Raw genomic sequence first — 21,295 nt, 5'->3', positions numbered from 1 at the left:
CATTACCCTGGTAACATTAGATTCTCAGCTGTTCGAGGGAACATGTACGTGTGTAGGCCTACTATAGGGCCTATATGAATACTATGAGGGTGCATATACTATATCAATACCGTGGGCGCAATAATACATTTTGTTGTTATAGGGCCAATGAAGCCTACAGTCAACTATTCTTGCTTTATAAAGACGGCTCATTTGAAAAGATCGCACTGCGTTTATGGTAGGCGAGAAATGAAGCTAAAAAAAAGCCGTACATTCACGATGATGCATAAATGTAGGCATGAAAAAGTTCTTATCCCTGGCATTTGGTGGGGGGGGGGGATATGGTGTATTACATCCCCTCCACCCATTTTCATGGGGGGATATATCCCCCCCTTCTCCCCAGGATCGCCGCCCATGGTGATACGTGACATATGCAAACATGTCCTGCAGTGAATGTCGTCACATAATGTAGAAGCCTATATATAAATACCAGAATGATACAGTCTATCCGGTGTGTTGCGGTACCGTACACGGCAGCTACAATTAAGGCATTCATGGTGCGATGAGGCAATATATATGCAAGCAACTTTTGAACCTTTAGCCACATCCAATCACGGTATATGCTTTCTCGATATCGGCCGATATAGGCGTTATCGGTAAACTTAGTGTCATGGACCGATAGTTCGCAATCGATATTGCTTCATGTTTTATCCTCAGAAGGGAGTTTAAAATGTTTTGGCCTAGAAGCCGAGCTCCATTCTGTGGTATTTCAATGTGATTCTAAATCACAATTTACCTAGTAAAAGTCCGTGGTACAATCTTAACTGCAACATTAACAATAGGCCTATGTAACAGAAACTTGATCACAGCTAACCGCAACAGTAGTTCGTGATACCCTTCATCATTTGTGTAATTCAGTAAGAATCGGACTAAGTATTGTGTATTATGTTAAACACACCGCTAGTAAAGTATATCGCGCAGAAACACTGCACTAATTAAAAGGTTATAGGCATACAGGTTGAAGACACACCCACATAATTTTGCCAGCAATATACTCATCAACGGTTATATGATAAACTTTGTTTGGCCATTCAAAGCGCTAAAACAAGTTGTCTGCTGGAAGCAGTCACACCGAACAAACCCGACTTGTCTCACGTAATCAGTGTCACTGATTGTACAAGCCTTGACTTGGTTACAATCACGACACATTTACAGCGCGAGCAAAATTCTCGCAAGAATCCAACACATAGCACACACTTCTCCTACTAGATCGTACTTGCAAATTTAAGTATGAAATTTGTAAACAACATATATCTAAAACTTCGAATCAAACACCATGGCCCAGGCTACAAAATCTCATTCCCAATCGCCCTCACCATCCCACTCAGGGACGTAGCTAAGGCCTGATGATTGGCGGGGGGGGGGGGGGTGTAGTGGCTGAAATTCCAACTGAGTGGGTTTTGGAGCCAGAAAATTCCGACTGCTGCCTTGTACCCCCCCCCCCCGTACTATACTCGTCAACATTAATATGTTTTTTTTCTCGATACATTTGTACCACTGGCTCTCACTTCACAAACTTATTAATCACTCTGGCTAAGCAAGTAAGCAACTGAGTATAGTTATCTGCTTGAAGGCTACATAGACTACTGACTACAAAAGCTATGTTAATGTAAAAAAGGGGAAAACTTTTTGTTCAACAAATTATATTCTACGACATAGTGAATTACCAAAAAATACAGTGCTTTTTACTAGCACGCCTAATATTATTTTCTTTGGGGTGGGGGGAGGGGCTGTTTATGACTCACATGAAAACATTTCAATTGTTCACTTCATTCCAACTGAGCATTTCGAATGAAGTGAACAATTAAATATTTTGCAGAAAAATGTTGAAATGACGAGATACGATCAGTTGTCAATTAAACATTTTGCAGAAAATGTTTCAATTGCTCAGATGGAATGAAGTGAACAGTTGAACATTTTGCAGCAAAATTTCCAATTGACGAAATATGATAAGTTGTCAATTAAACATTTTGCAGAAAAATGTCCAATTGACGAGATATGATAAGTTGTCAATTAAACAATTTTCTGAAAATTGTCCTATTGCTCAGTTAAAGCAATTACGCAAGCCAACATTTTCTGATTTTTGATAACATTTTATCTTGTTATCTAAACAATTTACTGAAAAATGTCAACTTATATGGGGCAAAGTTTTTCTTATGTTGATGGCAATTTTGAACTTCCGTAGATTAGCGTTGCGTGTTTTAATTGTATACCATAGAGACAATGCTTGAAGCTAGCGAACAGGGTCAACCCACCAAATAGCAAAATTAATACATAAATTAACCGAATTGAAGCTGGCGAACGTTGTACAGTAGTTCTATTAGGCATTTTTTTTAGAGTATTCAAAATCATACGAAGTTTTGTATGGTGGAGTATAAGGATCGCGAGATACAATTTCTCAATGTGACAAGGAAATATAACTGATTAAAGGTCAATTTTGACCGAAAATTTTAGGTCACTCACAAATTACAAAAATATGTGAAAACTAGAGTGCAACAGTCGGAAAACTTAAGAGTGCGACAGTCGGAAATTCCAGTCCCTAGCTTATATCGAGACTGTCAGTGTGATCATGATACTTAGAGCGCACCACAACACTAATTAATATGACAGCTACAAAGCAGAAGTATAATGCGGATTCACCCAACATCATGTAAACTATATGCAAATCACTAATATGATGAATATTCATTTTCATGCAGCTATATATAACGTTACTCAAACATTTGACTGCACCTTATTACAAAGTTGCAAACTTGCTCAAGAAAGAAAAATTCCACCTATAGTCTATTTGCACACTTTACGTCGCCCTTCCCTGTTATTATCGTTTATGATGCAATTTTTCTGGACAAAAGTAGTAAATATTGTTTTATGTCATCCCATCTATTCTTAAGTTGGGTACGATACTACCAGACTGTATACAAATTCAACTGAAAATTATGCATTAAGAAACTTGAAAGAAAACAGACATAATATATTATCACGAATTCACGATGACATTGGAGGTATACAATGAATTTGGAAGTGTTTGTGACTATACAACCTGCACATCTTTCAAAATGTCAGATTATATTTGCACCTCACTTTTACGTCAAGTTGGGGAAACCAACCAATGCTTTAAACATTAAATGCTCATCAGGCAAATCAGCGGCTGGCTTACCTAGTCTAGTACACTATAGGCTGGGAACATCAGTTCAGATCATTAAACAGCACGAGACATTAAACAGAAACGTAAGAGTAGGCTATATGCATTCTATCGAATATATTTCAAATGTATACAAGCAATTATTACTTGAGTTGCGAATCATTTCATGCTTGGCAGGTCTGTTGTATAATTTATTCATCATCTTCTTCTCTATTTATAGATATCGTACGTTACAGGGTTCCTACCCCCAGAGGGGAGAGGGAGGGGATTGGCCCCACTAAATTTCACAGTAATGATTGCCAAGCAGGTCGTGGTGGCGCCGCCTTCCCCACCCCGGCTTTCTAAGACAACACATTTAGTAACAATGTTTCGAAATGAGGTCGAAAAAAATTGAAGGTCTTACCGTAACAAATTAACATTTTAATGATGGCTTTTATACTAGTCTCCTTACCCTTATAGACCCACATTTCTTCGCTGATTTCTTACTAAAGCAACTACAATTTGAAGAAAATACTCGATGTTATCCTATTAAAACATATCGATGATCAATATCAAATGAATCTAGTGTCAGCATTGTTCATCCTGATTAGAACCTCGTATTGCCTTTTGAAGTAACAATATTCACTTGAAAAATAAAAAGCATGAACGCATGCCATATTTCTAACCAAAGCTATAACATGTTGGTTATTTCTGATGTCGGTACTTAGCAGCATAATCCAGATGGAACCAAACATAATTTAAATGCATAAACTCAATGTAATCCAATCGTGAGATCAAACAGAAGTGTTAGCTCAGTCGTTAACGCCGGTGCCTTCCAATCATAAGGTCCCGAGTTCGAGTCACTCCAAGATTAATGTATGTCGTCCAGTTACAGAGTTGTTGACAATTGACAATTCATAATCATGGACCTTAAATTTGAATCTAAGAGACTGACTTCGGTCAGCTTGCGGCTCTGATAAGCCAATGGGGCTTCTTCGCGAGTTACTGCTTGCAGGCGGATCTAAATTACATACATACATTTCAGTTATTGCTGTATAGTGTATACTGGAGACTCGTATATCTGAATAATATTCTGTCAAAACGTTGCTTCGTCCTTGTCAGATATGTTGGAAAAATATTTTCTGTAATGTTTGATCCTCTTTAATTGTAACATTGCGTTTAATATAACTAAGTCAATGTATTTCCAAGTTCAAGCTCGCAATAAAACAAAACCTTCATTAACCATGATAGTCAATATATTTAAAAAATCAAAGTTTATTTATACATTTAGCAACATGTATAAATGTCAAATAAATCATTCTACCAAATGGTTGTCTAAAAACCGATTATGAAAGGTGTCAACTTTCAGATTTTTTTAGTTTTCGAGACTGCTTTCAGTCAGGCCAGGAAGCCTACCATCTCTAACAGGCATCCTCGGACTGGGCACGGCTGCACTACCTAGCGTTCGTCATCATAATATTGATTGAGCGTAACATAAGATATTTAGGACCGTTCACCTGGAATGTTCTCCCAGACTCCAGCAAGAATTCAATTACAAATCCTATTTGCTCTCTGATTATATTTCATTTACATTTTTATATAATATTTATCTAGCCATGCGTTCCCCTTTTCTTTCTCTTTAATGTTTTTTCCTTTGTTCTGTTTAACCGTATTGTTCTTTCCAGTCGTGAGTATGTTTTCATTGTTCTCTGTTAAAGAAGATTCACATCCCACAAGCTTTTAGTAGCTTCCTTGTGTAATCCCCTCAAGTCTCTTGTCTGAACACCTCACTGTAAGTTATTTGAACATTGTTGGTCTAAATAAGATTAAATTCAATTGAATTAAAGTAGAAACTTAAACTCTTGTAACAAGCCAATAACCCTCATTCGTCGTACTGATGACCTTAGCATCCTTGGACTTTTCTTGACCGATAGATAAGGTCAAAATAGCAGTCTTGACCTCCGTTGGTAATTTCAGAGTGAACGTCACAGCTCTCCAATCCTTTCTCGACGAGTCAGAGATCCTGGAAATATCTTTAGACTGCAACATCAGTCGAGGTCCCTCCACGTCCTTCAGATGTGCGAAAACATGCCAATCAGGCAGATGGGGCGGTATCTCAACAGTGATGTCAACCACTCCACCAGATGCAGTAAAACGCACCGGATGAGAAAACCTCATACCTAGCACCTCGGCCATTTTCCGACTTCGTCCCCAAACCCCTTCTCTAATTGGAAAGAGGTCTCCCGTGTGGACCACTGGACATGCGACCAACCATCTACCCATAAACTTTCCTCCATGTCCGAAAAGAAATTGGTAAAACCCTCGTTCTGGAATGCGAAAGTTAAATCTTGTGAACCGTAGCCCTCTTTTGCGATCTATAACTTCTGCGAATATCCAGGTTTGATAATTCGGGATTTCCTTCCAAGTACCGCGTACACCAGGAGCCAGTAGGTTATAAGTGATTTCGTCACCTCCGGTGATAGGACTTGTAAATGTGATACAACCTTTACCGTTCTTTGCATGGATAGTGGACCCCGGGACATCAAGGCAGGTGAGTTTATTCGCATGGAAGTCCTCGTTCGATCCCCATGGATTTGGATCAGCAAAAAATGAAGCCTTTTCGTTGCTCGAGCATACGATCAAAAACCGAGCAGCAAAGCTATGGACACCTGTAGCCAATTTGGGTTGATACGGTGCATAAACTTCGAGACAGTATCTACCAGGTTTCGAAAGAGCTAAATGCAGTGCAGTCTTTTTGGGAAATGGTTCTCGATAAATGGAGTCGATTATCTTCAAATTTGGTCGATCCTCGTGAAACAAATTCGGAATCACATTTCCACCGGCAGGACATGCGAATTCAAACGTCAGTTTATTTGAGGAGGTTTCTACGATCGGTTCAGTGTGAGAGACGCAATAATAACCGGCAGAAATTGCCTTCGGGAGTACCCCATAAACCCCTTCCTTCGGTAAAGCAGGATGGCCAATTTCACCGTCTCCGATAATGGTGTAAGTTGTAACGACACCAAACACCTTGTAGTTCTCTTGTTCGGTTTCTTCTTCCAGTTCCTCCTTGATACCCTCAGCCGCTCCGTAAATTGTCAAAGTATATTTGCCCTTGGCAGGCAGGTTTATTCGGAAAGATACCACGTTCTTTCGCCAGGACTGCATGACGTGGTTGTCAAGGCCGTTCTCGTTGTCAGGTTGACGACGTAAATGATGCCAAAGTCGAAGCCCACGTGGGCATCGCAGTTGTACTTGACATGTATTATTTATACTGCAGACTACAGTTCCCTTCGTTGTGATCATATTAATCCCCAGAGTGGGCATCATTGAACCAATATGCTTGCTGCTGGACCAGGCATCAATGGAAGAGAACACTGTCGTTCCAAACTGGAGATCATCGAGTACTTTACCATCTTGGGTAGGAAGGTGCTCACTTGTGAATTGGTCTGGTTCAGCTAAAAAGTATTCTTCGCGAAATTCTCGTACCATAGTCTTCTCTCTCCCGATCGCATCCTTGACTGCAAAGAAGAAGATATTACATGCATGGTAAACGATTGAAATCTACCAAGGAATTATATCCTATAGCCGAATACCAAGTATAATAATGATATATTTCTTTATTTCGATCGAAGAAATGACAGCCAGTAAAGAAACACCAAACTGGACAAGAAACACTAGCTGCCATACATCGAGATACCAGCTGTACTTGTTTAGTCTAGTGCAGTGGCGTAGCAAGGAACGACCTATGTCCAAGTGCATCAATAGAAATAGCCATAAAGGACACTCCACATGCATCAAAACCCTAAAAGCCCTAAGCCCAACCATGATTATAGCTTGGATATGATACTTGGATATGAATGAAGTGAATAAAATCTTCTGTGTTTTAATCTTCTTTATTCAACCGATCGGTGGTCAGTATTGCTGTTTCTTGCTTGACACCGTATCCCACCCCCCCCCCCCCCCAATGGGACCTGGGCAACTTCTCATCGACTTAGTTACGCCATTGGTCTAGTCTCCTAAGTTCTGTCCAAGAATAAGACCTACCTCCACCCGATACTGACTTGTGACGTTAACAACCAAATGAGACAGAGGGGCAGGGGAGTGTGCTGGACTAAGAAAATCATCAAAAGAAACATCTTACGTATGCCACCTGATGCCCAGGCTATGTCACAGTAATACTGCATCCCACAAAGTTCAATAACATTCCAAGTATGATCACTCCATTCTTCCGGCCTAGGGTCAAAAGATGACATCCTAACGCTTCCAGAGACTGTTTTACAGGGTAAATCTGCAAGACTGAAACATAAAATTGAAAAATGTTATTAATTTCATTATTTAGAGAATTTCCAATTTTCAAAATGCTAATAGACTGAATTATGTAACAAGGATTGTTTACTAAAGTAACAATGATTTTAACTTTACAGTTTTTCAGTACAGGCATATAATCTGTTGTCGAAATTAATTGATAACTTGATAATAAACGATAGCCTGATGATGTAACCTTAGCTTCACGTCTTGACTACAGCATGGACGCTTTGTTTTAATAATGGGACTGTATACCTATGATAGATTATTAAATTAATATTGGTCAATTTTTCGACAATATTCGATACACAAATATACTCACAAAAAAATAGTTCATTGGCTTGAATAGTCAGGTTTCATTTCAAATAATGAAGTAAACGTTTTTCTTTCTTTTCTAACTTTCCAAATTTGCATTTGCATGTGATTGATACTGATAAGACGAAACGTCTGGGCGAGTAACTGTTGATCTCAGATTCGAATCATTAATTATGTATAATTGCTCATTAACATTCATTTTGGTGAAAGATCCTAGACGTGTGTCTTATTAGTTTCAATTAACTGCAATCTGATATTTAGTTACACTCACTGCTGTTGAAAGAATTTAAATTGCGGTTAGAAAAGCAATTCGTACAAGTTACTTAAATACTTATAAAGCGATTCTACTTCTTACAAACGACAATTTATAACACTGGGCTTAGTTCTCGAAATGAACTACAGGGAGAGTCGATTATATCTATAATCCAATTTGATCCTATAGTATTGATGAAATGAACCAACCCACCCGATACTCATAGCTAGTACAGTTCACGGTTGTGGAACATGAACAGTAGTTACTGTACTAGCTATGAGTATCGGGTGCCCAACCGATATCGTCTTTAACTTTAGACTGCAGTAGTTTTCTCGAAAAGACAAATCTCACAGCAAGATTCGAGATTTCTTTCCACAAAATGTGTAACGCACGCTTCCAATCATCTTGAATTAAGATCAAACATCATACATTTGTAAAAAAAAACAAGATTACAGATCAAAAGTATACAGGAACCTAGATGCGCCAAGGCTATCGTCAGAAAGTGACGTTAACAATATATGTCTTAACTACCTGCACATTTCTTTAAAGATTGTCGCTAGTCCGATGACGCCTGGTGCACTAACTCCCTTAGCTATGGCCTCATTGAGGTTAGTCACAGAACTTCTCTTGCCTCGTTGCCCGAATGATACAAATGCAGTGATCCACCTGAATATAACTCGATACTTCTCAACCACGCTTGTGGCAAACCGTAGAAGGTGGTCAACCAGTTTCCTTGGGTCGTTACGGAGATTCTGTGGGGCCTGTAGGTTACAAAGATTATTAAAGTTTAAATTACAAAGATTCTATGCTAAAGAGTTGCAAAAATAGGGTTGATGAACCAGCTGATATGATCAACGTAATCAAAATGATCAAATTGCAAAACGTGCCACAATACTATTGAAGTTTTTTTTTTCTTATTTTAATTTTATAAGTTTTTTCTTATCATCTAATATACCTTTAGTGCCCTTTCGTCAAGGTCCAGGATCTTGTCATATTGTGTAATGAGGGCTTTCTTTCCCGGCCAGAAGGTTTCTTCCATCTTCTTCGGTCCTTCTCTGGTAAATCCATCATCTGATCTACGCTCCAGCCCGGCCTTCGGATCTACCTTAAGTATGTCAAATTCGTTGATAGGAAGATCAGACATGATTTTCGTTCGACCTTGTTTTATTTTGCGTCTGGAAAATAAAGAAACAATATTGAGTTGTCAGATATATATCATATAGTATAATGGAGGGGAGGAGAGGAGTATATGTACACGGGAAAGGTTTCACATCCGCCTTACATGTTAGCCCTATATGACTACATGATAGGATTAGTGCCGTCTACATGATCAAACTCAAACAAAAACGAACTTACCTGTTACAACCTTCGCCAGACCTCGGAATCGATGGTGTCTCTCCTTCAATCTTCAGAAAAGGATAGCTCCTTACGTGAAATCTTGATTGGTTTATATACAGAAATCAATTATGTTGGAATATGGATCAAATCTAATACTTTAATCAACAAACACATATTACTTTCAAATAAAACGTATTTGCTCTTTTAAAACTAATGACAATTGATTGTCTCCTTTTGTACTGCATGCATAATGGAAAACAAATACTGGCATATATATGCCTACTCCGCGTCCTATATGACTCCTATCTATTTGCACACTGTAATAAGAATTGTCCCTCAATTACGGAGTGATTGTTTTGCTGTCGCAGAAACTAAATAAATAAACCACCATGATGAGTCTCATTATTATATTTGATGAATTTGAGAGATAATTACTCCTTAACACTACGTACCAGAAGCCAAAATTTCATTTCAAAAGGATCAGCCTTGTTGATGACGTCACGACTTCCGTCTTTCATATGTATTGGTTTTACGATCACGTGACGATGAAATGAGGCGCGTTTTCGATATGATCAGTTTTCGAATTCACAAAGATCCGACAAGTATACAGTAACGATTGTATTTACGCTATATTTGACAATCTTCCTACTTGGTCATGTTCCCTCGCTTCATCTCAGTACTAAGAGTGTCAAGAGAATTTCCAGATAGTTCGCTGTATGGAGAACTATACTCCTGCAGCAAATTTATTTAAACAAAGGTTCTCCCGATGTTTTGAGATGCTCCGGTGGAAACCCAGATCAGATCCATGGGAAGATATCTATATATATATATAAACGTTGTACTTGTTGTATTGCGAAACCGAGACTTCATTTTCGTTATGTCGAAGAGACGAACGAAAATCTCGCAGTTGGGTCAGTGTCTTCTTTCTTATTTATCTTGGACCTCTCTGAACAATCATTTAATACGTATTTTGCAATGGAATTGAAAATTCACAAACTGTGCAACAAAAGGGTAGTATCCTACGTTAAACGTCCTGTCTATAAATATATCTGTCCAAGTACACAAAGTTTATTCTACGCCGTCTGTGATATACATGATAATAATAGGCCTACATGACACGACATGATATAGGCCTATACCAATTTTGTGAAGCCAGATTTTTCGCCTGGATGCATGGCTAGAGGTATTATTTGGCCTGCAATTTATGATAACGCGAATTCCACCTGCCAGAAGGGTCACGTATTGTAAACAAATTCATTGTGACCCCAGGTTACGAACGGGCGCTCCTGTACAATCCTCATATATAGATATATAAGGTTTTTATTGATTGATTTCTTATTTTTAGTTTTGCAGCTATTGTTACCTTCCTTCGTCGAACAGTTTTAAAGCCATTGTTCTTATTTGTTTTCAATTTGTTGTTTGTCATTATTTTACACGACAAATTCCAATGACATATAGCCTATACTCTGAACACACAATATAATATTAAATGCCATACGTTTCACTCTGATTGTACTCTACAATACATAACCCAATTGGCGAAAGAGGATTGTCTGCCTAGTGACGGGAGAGGGGTGGAAAGGAATGGGAAGCAATAAAAGAAATTAAATGAAAAAGAGTGATGTGAACATCGGGCTAGGTGGGGAAGGGGAACGAATAGGAGGGATCATGTGGTGCGGTGAGTGCATCAGGGTGGGGGAGTGGTTGAGGAGCAGAGAGGAGGGAAGGAGCAGGGGAGAGGAGAGAGTACCAAAACCTCACCGTGGGAACCAGATCGGCAAGTTTTGGTTTAGCAATACAAAAGCACTATTCAATGCAAAAATATTTTGATTGTTTTTTAACCGATCCCAATGTACCCCTCATTAAGACAGAAGTCATGAAGACCACATGCAGACCAGCTTTCATCTGTCGAAATGTTAATCAAGAGTTTTTTTTATTTTTTTAAATATTTTTTAAATATTTTATATTTTTTTATATTTTCGAATATGATTACATGAATACTGGACGATTACTGCTCAGTACCCATAATTCCCATCATCTTGTTGACAGATGAAAGCGTACAGTGTCCTAAATTAAATTATCCATGCCACCCGCCTACAACCATAGTAGGGTGCCCGGTTCCATACCCACCATGGGTGTCAAAGTCTGTGTTTGAAAAACAGATAAGTGGTGTATCGAAAACATTAACCGCTCGCTAAGATGATAGCAGCCGGAAGGGGGACGTATATTTGACAGTCCTGAGAGGGCTCACTGTGAGTGAAAATAATATATCTTTTGTTTTTTTTTACCATCGAAATGATATGTTAAATATACTGGTATATTATCCACAGTCATCGCAAGGATGCATGTGGTTTTTATTGAGGCAACATAGTCCTACCTTTCTAGCTATTGTGGTTCAGTATATGTTGTATAAATGCTTAGGAAGGTTCTGACTATAACATGTACATGAAATATAACATGAAACAAGGTTTACCAATAGTCCAATACACTCGATCGAATATCAAGGTTTCTTCTTAATACCCCAAATTGACATAAAATGTATGTTTGTCATTGGGCACTTGGCTTGTCATAAAATGATCTAATTAGAACATCTTGAGATGTTGGCATATTAGTGTTTTAAATTCTGGCCACATTCTCATAACTACGACGGAAGAGTAGAAACAACATCAAAGTGACTACTTTAGTGCATGGTAAAAGCCTAAAATGGTAAATATCTAAAGATTACCGTTATGCACTTGTACAAGGTACCTTATCTTAACTTTTAATTTTAGATTTGTGTCGTTTCCTTTTGGTATGAAATCCGCAAACGCTTTTCCAAGTGGTTGGATCTTTTACGCTTCCGTAGTACTGAGAATCCATTCGCAGTTACTCGGTAAATTGGAGTGTACCATAGAAATTGAAGAAGAGAGAATGACGTCATGTGACATATACTAAAACCACCCATCCTACTGGTGACGATTTGCTTGTACGGCAAGAAAGTACCGGCGCGTAATAAAAACACTACGTCTGTGACAAAACTAAAAGTGATAAAGTTGACTCGAAATATGCCAAAAATGTTGTACTGGACTGGAGTTTTACATGTAATTCTTAGGAAGCGATAGTAGAAGCAATTACACAGGAATGTAATTACTATAGAATCGTCTGCTCAGCTGTTGTATTGTTATTCACTGGACCCTGGATATAGTTTGTCTAGGCCCCTAGACCGACTATGGCTGTCCTTTTGGATGCGATATGACTAAAGCCTAATGACAAAATAACCACCTCATTTTTCTTAAACCTGTATCCCTAACGATAGATCCACATGCCTCAATAACATGGGATGACGATTACGATGAACTGGGTTTATCACTAACAATTCAATACTAGGAAAAAAGACTACTACCCACTTTGCAACATTAACATTAAACTGAGAACTGCATGCACAGACTTATATGGAATTACTAGGCAAAGGTAGGTGTGTGGGAGTGGGGTGGGGAGGAGAGAGGTTGCATTTTCACGGCATTTTCCGGGGACAACTATGCCACTATATGATTAGAGCACCAAAAATAATACAAGCAAGAAAAATGTTTGCCATGTGCCTCTCAGATACCAGAAATGACAATTTCCAGACCTTAAATGTTGCACAAACACTCCACTTATCCGAGTCATTAGAGGCGAAAAAAAGTATTCAAAGTTGGTTCTTAAGTCAGGAGTATAGTACTTAGCACTCTGGTCGCCATAAATGTCTCTGTTGTGCAAAGTACACCTACTTTTACGAAACAGCGGGTAATATCAAATTCAGTTTCTAAGTCGAATGCACAATGTATATATGAAAACTTACAAAATTTGTCTGGCTTTTTGCCGCACAACGCAAAGCGCCCTCACTTTTATCAAGGCTTCACTGCACACGGCGATACACTGTGTCAGCGTTCTTCTTAGTTCAATTCCTAGTTAAATTTCTATGGGGGTGTAGGGTGTACTGACAGGTTGTGTGTACAGCCTATGAATTAGACGTACAGTATGTATATTTGCGGTTATAAATATTATTGTGTCAGTGTGTACGGCTCGGCAGTGATGTCTGCTTGATCAGTGTGAATTCTGCGGGGTCGTCCAATAAATTATTGACAGGCAAAGTTTAATACTTACAAACAACGAAGTTTGGGGCGTAAGGTAACTGATTTGATCAAACCGTGTCGATCATATTTCATATATTACAATCTTATGCAAGACCTGGACTGTTTTGTTTACAAAGTTTTTACCTATAGCCTAGGCCTAAGTTAGCCTACGTTAATGCTACTACACACTGAGTGGGCTTTCATACAAATAGGTCTGTTGGCAGTGATCCTACATGTGAAGCCTAGTTCAAACTATGTTGATCTATATTCGCTATTCCTTCATGACTGAGCATAGTGCTACATTTATGAAGAGTTTAATGCTGTGATTGACTCAATGCATAGCCGAAGAACGTAATTTATGATGTGGTACTGGTACCTACCCTTTCTACAGTACTACTAGTAGTAGGCTAGGGCCTATTATAAGTATTAAGTTACCTATGCCTCACTTGGATATATGATTTTTCTTTATAGCAACGAAAAGTTAACTTAACTAGTGTGCTTGCGATGCATTGTAATTTTCACAAAAGTGAAGTGGAACGATGTACATTTGCACAGCTAGGTCCAAACTCATTACTATCCAGTAACATTGCAGTGTTAGCTTCCTTTTAATATCAGACCCATTGTTAATTACTTTTGTTCAATGGAAAGAACAAAATCCCCAAATTACCCTTACAAAATTCTATTGTGACTTACTTTTTTGTATTCAAAACAAGGGATGTTATTTATAACTTATTTAAAATTGTGCATCTGAAATTCAGACGCATTACATTCTTTTATACTCGGTATTGAAAATGTGCCACTATTAAAAAAGATACTTCTATTTTTTCACAACTACAAAGCCCTACTGTAGCTCAAGCATCATGGATGGTGACATGTCGAACAATTGAACAATCAAGTAATAAATTTTCACACTCATAATCTCTTTAATGTTGATATTTATAATGAAACTTGCTAGATAAAACTCCCAAATTTATGGCTTAAGTTTAAAAGTGAAATTTCAAAATTCTATATCAATAGTTGGATGTAAAATGATATTATTTTGTGATAAACAGCGAAATATAGAGATAAAATGTGTACATTTTTGCATGGAACTTTTATATATAGAGAGATAAAATAAAATGTAGACATAAAACATTGCAATTTTGCAATGAAATGTGAGTTCAAAGTAAAACATCAAACTTGATTATTAAATATCAAAATCTCAAAATTTCAAGTAAGAAATGTGGCAATTTCTGCTTAAAAGATACAATTGATGGTAAACCCTAACACTTGCATAAGATGTAATAGGAGACATTTGTAGGTAAAATTTCCAACAGAAAGGAAATTATTTTTTTTATGGGTACAACAAAATGTCGACTTACAACTTAAGAAATATGAGCATATATCAGCTGTCAGAATTTGTTACAATTGTCTCACTGTGATGATTAACCTTTCCATTGATAAGATGAAATGTTAACATTTGTAGGTAAACATGGAAAGTCTCAGCATGAAACATATATTAATATGAACATTTTGTTCTAAAAAGTCACAATTTTGAGACAAACCTTCAAAAATTATGAAAATAAAATGTTAAAATTGTTTGGATGAAATATAAAATATATAAATATTTAGTTATCATATAATGTCAAATGTTTGTTTGCCATATTTTTTGTAATAAGACAACAAGATATCATTGTTTGTGTTTTACTTCTTCTGACAGTGATCTGCAAAGATGAGTCGGGCAGTAATGCCACAGGTCACATTTGTTGACCTCAACCAAAAGAGCAACCTTAATATCATTCGTCTGGCAATTCATCCACCCGAACACCTAACCCAGTCTACACCAACACTCTATTGCCTGGATGTGGTAAGCATTGATTCATTGTTTTGGGGGGGGGGGGGGAGAGGGAGAGTTGATTAGGATGGATGGGGGGAGGTCCTATTTTATACTTGGTTTGGTCTTCATGGATGAGTAACATACTTTTGCAAGATATGAAACTGATATACATGGTGTCTGTCCAGGGAAAAAAAATATTTTCTATTTGTCCCTCGGACGTACGTTTGGGTGGTCCAAACAGCAAATTTAATATGTCGCAAATTAACAAAATGTAGACTGTAGGAGAGGTGCATAGGGTTGGTAAATAGACCACTGGTCAGAATTGCGCCAGTAGCACCCCCTTTAGGTGGAACTTAGGCATACCTCTTTTCTTTTCTTTTTTATGTCAGTATCTCCTAAGAACTAATAGGAGGTGTTTTAGGTTTAATTTTTAGTTAATGTAAACAACAGGTAGATCGCCAGACAACCTCCAAAAGACAGGTTTCAGTTTCCAAACAGAAATTTGATCGTCCTGTACTGATGGAAAGACCGTTGAAAACTTTCCCGGCTGTCACATCCAGTAACCTAGCTATGAAGTTTGTTGTTTATACTTTTAGGACAATATATTATGTAATGCTCCTTACAAAACTAGAACTCTGCTTGAATATTGCTTCTATGTGCACCTCTGTACATTAAATTGTGTAGATAGCCGAGGGATTCATTGACATAATTAACATAATTTATGTGTTCTACATAATAACTTTGGATGACAAGGCCATTTATCTGGTACTTGTGGTACATTCAAACATATTTTATGTCTGCTTTGTATTTAATTTAGAGAATGAAGGTCAATTCAGTTTCGTAGACTAGTCAGACTACTAGACATTACAGGAACCGAAGAAAACCTACAATGTCAACATGAAATGGGGATTAATCAGTATAATGAAGTGCCCAAATGTTTGATCCCTTTTAAGTGAATGAACCAGTTTGTAACCCTTTACTGAAGTAGAATCTGTATTTTGAAAAGGTCTGTAAATATCGTGAGCACTGCTTTCATGTGTGCAGTGCTGTCACGTGTGCAGTGCTTCTATTTTTCTCCAGGGAGTACTCAGATTAAACTATCTTATCTGTTGTTGTTTTTTTTTTGTATTCTGCAGACGAAGCCTTTGCCAGACACAGTCAGAGATATCGCTGCACTGTTCAACATCCAAAATCCGACAGAGTATGGAATACAGTATAAAGACAGTAAGAGATACATCACGGAAAAGACCAAGGAAACTGTCAATAACGGTGACATTTTAAAGCTTACAGTCTCACCAGTAAGTTGCAAACTATAAATTAATTGCCAATTTCACTGCAGGGATTATTCTTGTATTTTGCACAGTAAACATTCATTTCTTTGAAGATATTGAATATGTTTTTTTTTTATAAAAACACAAAGAAGAAGAGATGAATGATTTAGGTCATAAATTCAGTCTATTTGGACTATCTCTCAAGTACTGCTTTGACTCTAATAAAATTATTTGTATATAGTTAAAAGATTTTTTTTGGTCGGGAGGGATTATTTATCTGTCGAATGGCATGACTAGATCCTGATAGATTTATTTATCTCTGCACATTCAGTAGAGCTAAAAATATGGTAAAGAATTGTTTTTCTCCTGGTATCATTTCAAGAAGACATCGTGTGATGTATGTGATAGAGTTGAGAAGAATGTCATGAACAACTTCATCAAACAATTAAGAAACATTTTGTCCCATTTTGGAACGGGTATCACAGAATTTTGGATGTCCCTTCATGCACATGGCTGCAAACCCCTTGATCAAGTCCAAATATGACATCGAGCCACACTGCTTCATTTTTCTTATGTTTTCTTCCGACATGTATTTAACAATGTTTTATTTTCCGTAATGGAAGTGGGTCTTTGCAAATGCTGAATCTAAAATATTCACTCCCCTCACATTTGTGGTCGCTTAAGCCTTGTAAAAATAACTGCTGAATATTATGATTATGATTATACTTGTTAGTAGTAGATCACCCACCCACATATTGTCTCTTAATGATTGCAGGACAAAGCAGCCAAGGAAATCTACGTTGGCCTAAAGTCCGAGAGTCCAGAGACGATTCGTCAGATGCTAGAGAAACTGGCAAGTTCATCCGGCGATGTGACATTTGCCGCAGAATTCATCTCCCAAAATGGAGTCGACTTGTTGGTCAAGATGATCGAGATTGGAAATGAGTAAGATTTCATATGAAATTTTCCGGCGTATTTTGTTTTGGTTTTTGGTAACATTCATTCAATTTTTCTCTCTTCTGGAGACAGATTATCGGCTTTGTTTTGAGCTATGAATACATTCTGGGAGGGTGTACTGTAAAGTTATAGTGTACATTCAAAGTCATAAAAAGAGTAAAAATGTCAGTTACCAAACAGGTCTAGAATTTCACAATTTTTAGCAACTTGCTGAAATGCATGTCACTGGCAATTTGCCTGTATTACATGACAGAGCAGCGCAGAGCAGCGCAGAGCAGCGCAATTTAACGTTTGCTGATAGTAGTTATACAAGGGCATACGCCAGGTACGGCAATCGTGTCAATTCTTTGACTGATGATTGTTGACCAAACTAACGATATGTTAAAGTTCTCAATATATTCTGGCAGAAATTGCCAGTGCCTTAATTTGATTCTCCTGGCAAAGAGAATACCCCCCCCCCCCCAGAAAAAAAATGAGTTGTTTCAATTATATGATACTTAAAAAGGTCAGTACACTCAGGAATGATTTTATAATGATTTCAATTATATGATACTTAAAAAGGTCAGTACACTCAGGAATGATTTTATAATGATTTAATAAAAATGCCCAGCTATGTAACGTTTTGCTAATATTAGCTGACACATGGATGTAAGCAAACATCCTACATGCCAATTAAGTGCATCGTTAGCTTAACTATACTAATTAAATGCATCGTTAGCTAATTATACTATTATATACTAAATGATCAATCATGAAGAAAGACAATATCTGTTTGGACACTTGAGGCTCGTTGTAACCAATTTCAAAGGCTATTTATAAAACAATTAGCCTATTTTAATGTATAATGTGTTTTTGGTTTCATTTGAAAAGCCCTAACAATAAGTAGAAGAAAAAACAAAACAACAAAAGCTGAATGAAAGACGATCAAGGAACTGTGTTCGCACAGTCGAGTAGTAGAATTTGAAATTGGATTCATATTCAAAGAGCAATTCCTAAAACAACTTAGACTGTTTTACTTTCTGTTGATGTATATTTGTCTGCTATGCAAATAACAGATATCATATATGAAGCAAACTTAATACTGTGCTTTTACAGTCAAAGGTAATTCACAGAGATGCATTCAAATAAAAATTAAATTTTGGATCTGTTTTTTTCAGAACCTGATTTGTCCAGATCTTATTCAAAATCTGACTGGATAAAAGCTAGCTGCACAAAATTTAAAAAAAAAAAACTAAAAAAAAAAGTTAAAACGGAAGAAACACTTCTTTTTCTTCATCGTAAACTGCAAAATATATGCACAAAAAGTAGTGGAAGAGATAAATTAAAAATTAACTTCTTTGTTCATATTCCTAAGTGACTACAGTACTACATGTTTTCTTAGAAAAAATTCTCATTTAATCCACTGGTTTGCAGCAATGAATAATGTACCAAGCAAAACCGAGTATAAACATTCAGAAACAAGATTCTAGCCAATCAAATTAACCATCCCTCCAATCTTTCTTATTCTGACAGAGATTAGAGTAAGAAAGATTGGAGGGGTCACTTATCAGTAATTAAACATTCGTTTAAAAACTTTCATTCATCAAATCTTGCCATATAGTTGATCTAGACCTGTTGATTATGTCAGCATTTATGTTGGCATTCAGCAGCAAAGCAACAGGGATTCAAAGGCCAACAAAGTGAAAAAAATATTACTTTATTATTTAAATTGAAATAAGGATTCTTGACTTTTTTGGGGGGGGGGGGCTGAAAACTTATTTGCATTTCAGTTGACAAAAATGGAACAACCCTCCTGATTTGTAGACTCTCTACAAGTTTATTGTAATTGTTTTCAGGAACGGAAGGCCTCTTGTCTGCATTTTGAGTGCGTTTTATGACCTCATGGAGAATAACCTCCTGGACTATGACACTTTAACACCGAAGTTTATAAAACGGGTGAGATTTTACCACCTCTTTCTCATATTTGGTTTCTCTCTCATGACAATGTTTTGCGATGCGACATCGATGAAGGTATCAAAGTGACGGTGGCAGAGTGTAGGAAAGGGTTTGTTTGATACCCCTCCGAAGTAAAGCTGTGTTTACTTAGAATTTAATATGCTATCAGACAATGGTACGTTACATGCACCCATTGAAAAGATGACCTTAGGCACAACATTAATTTTGATATGTTTGTAGAATTTTGAAAATACACTGCTATCATTGCCAAGAAGCATTTCTATTACATTTATAAGTTTTTGGAAAAAATAGAAAAATTCAGAAACAAAAACCCTCTTTAAACAGCTGAGGTTCATTAGTTAAAGTGACTGACATATTTAGATCTGTACTAGGAGCTGCTCATAGTCTTTGGGATAATCCAGACATTGGGATAATCTGTACATAGGGATAATCTGTACATTAGTCTTGAGATAATCCATGTTACACTGGACTCATATTGCAAGCTACTCTGTACATCATGTTATGTTAGTCTATGCAATAAGGTTTGGAGCCCACGTTATATATGAGCACTAAAATTTAAATCAAGAGGTAAATGAAAACACGCGATAAACACTCCAAAGAAAGGTACAAGAAAGTAAATTGTGTACCTTCTTACATTTGATTTGATAAGTTAAAACAAATTTATGTTCATGGTAGTTCTTTTCAAGGCTGTGAATTATTGGTACACTCTCCACATCAGAGTTCATGAATTCTGTTGTTGGCATTCTAAGGCTACTGAATCTCCGGAGTGCTAACACATTTGATGTGTTCATGATAGAGCCTTAATTGAATGTTTACTTTACATCAATGAAACACGTAGGTGGCGATGTTCACTAGCCGTTCAGAGAAGACCGATGCCGAAGTGATAAAGACAGCTTTGTCTGTGTTGGAAATTATAATACTTAACAGGTATGTCCTGCTTTAACCAATGTGTTTTTGTAATCTTTTCCTCATAATAATTATATATGGCACCAAAGCAGGACTAGCATTGTTCGATACAGGTGGCAAAAGCCTACAGTAGAATGACGACCTTCCTTTAAAGGCAACTTCAACAGAAATCAATCGATTTGCTCTCAGATGTATTCTAGAGCTAAATCAACTGCATTAAGAGTGATGTTAGTCAAAACTAAATATTTTTTATGTAACTGTTTTGGAAATTAATAAATCTTCAAACTTAGCAGTATGTTATTGTAGCAGTCATGTACTTGCATGGCACAAGAGATTAGGTTAATGGACACAACCAGATGCATATATATCCTGAAAGTGATTGGTCAGATATCCTTCTTGAATATATTATGATATAGGTAAGGTTTATGTTTTTCTTTTGTTTTCAGCGTTACACAGTACAACCTAGTGGCCAATGAAGTCACTTTCTCCACTTTATGTCCTCATCTCGATAGGTAAGTTTTAGTTAAAATCTTAGACTCGTATTTCCAATAGAACAAATTCTGTGAAAGACTAAAAAAGGGAGAAACTTTTTGTCATTATGGGAAGCATTGGCATTAGAGAGTTTAGGGTTATTTTATTCTAAAAGCATATTTATTCAGAGGAACTCATCATCACAGATATAGATTTATTTTAAATATAGCATTCATCTTAAAAATAGTAAAATTAAAGGAACACTAAAAGTTGGTCATCCGTGTTGCAAATTTTGAAGAATGTCTTCAGACAAGACTTGGAGATACCTTCTTTTTTTTTCTGTCTGATGTTAAACTCTCCAAGTAGTGGTTCAAATGCTCATAGAGAGCAACAAGTGCCTGTAAGGAAGTATACCTGAAAGCAATGGTACGTACATGCCTGCCATCTGCT

The 21,295-nt window shown here is 37.0% G+C and overlaps 2 protein-coding genes across 2 annotated transcripts in view; one reads left to right on the top strand and one right to left on the bottom strand.

The window, feature by feature from the left end:
* Positions 1 to 3,316: 3,316 nt before the first annotated feature.
* Positions 3,317 to 9,467, bottom strand: LOC139958322 (kyphoscoliosis peptidase-like). The gene is made up of 5 exons (XM_071955312.1): positions 9,393 to 9,467; positions 8,992 to 9,211; positions 8,568 to 8,797; positions 7,305 to 7,459; positions 3,317 to 6,681 (listed from the first exon to the last, which is right to left on the bottom strand). Exons 2-5 carry the CDS (start codon positions 9,178 to 9,180, stop codon positions 5,015 to 5,017), a joined length of 2,241 nt encoding a protein of 746 aa, XP_071811413.1. The 5' UTR covers positions 9,181 to 9,211; positions 9,393 to 9,467; the 3' UTR covers positions 3,317 to 5,014.
* A 3,896-nt stretch (positions 9,468 to 13,363) lies between these two features.
* The window catches only part of LOC139959934 (engulfment and cell motility protein 1-like), a 36,074-nt gene continuing 28,142 nt past the window's right edge, over positions 13,364 to 21,295 (top strand). The window contains exons 1-7 of the mRNA XM_071957880.1: positions 13,364 to 13,523; positions 15,168 to 15,314; positions 16,421 to 16,582; positions 17,331 to 17,500; positions 19,348 to 19,447; positions 20,307 to 20,395; positions 20,821 to 20,886. Coding sequence (XP_071813981.1) covers positions 15,180 to 15,314; positions 16,421 to 16,582; positions 17,331 to 17,500; positions 19,348 to 19,447; positions 20,307 to 20,395; positions 20,821 to 20,886 — 722 coding nt within the window. The 5' untranslated portion in view covers positions 13,364 to 13,523; positions 15,168 to 15,179. The remainder of the gene's footprint in view (positions 13,524 to 15,167; positions 15,315 to 16,420; positions 16,583 to 17,330; positions 17,501 to 19,347; positions 19,448 to 20,306; positions 20,396 to 20,820; positions 20,887 to 21,295) is intronic.

This window comes from Apostichopus japonicus, chromosome 3, assembly GCF_037975245.1.
Source record: "Apostichopus japonicus isolate 1M-3 chromosome 3, ASM3797524v1, whole genome shotgun sequence".
Lineage (NCBI taxonomy): Eukaryota > Metazoa > Echinodermata > Holothuroidea > Aspidochirotida > Stichopodidae > Apostichopus > Apostichopus japonicus.
The sequence above is the reverse complement of the archived record's forward strand: the minus strand, read 5'-3'. Positions and strand labels throughout refer to the sequence as shown.

Excerpts from the sequence above, each read along its gene's own strand:
- LOC139958322 (XM_071955312.1), bottom strand. The coding sequence starts at position 9,180 with ATGTCTGATCTTCCTATCAACGAATTTGACATACTTAAGGTAGATCCG. Across the intron at positions 8,798-8,991 it reads TTGACGAAAGGGCACTAAAG|GCCCCACAGAATCTCCGTAA; the intron begins GTATATTAGATG and ends TGTAACCTACAG. Across the intron at positions 6,682-7,304 it reads CTGGGCATCAGGTGGCATAC|TCAAGGATGCGATCGGGAGA; the intron begins GTAAGATGTTTC and ends TCTTCTTTGCAG.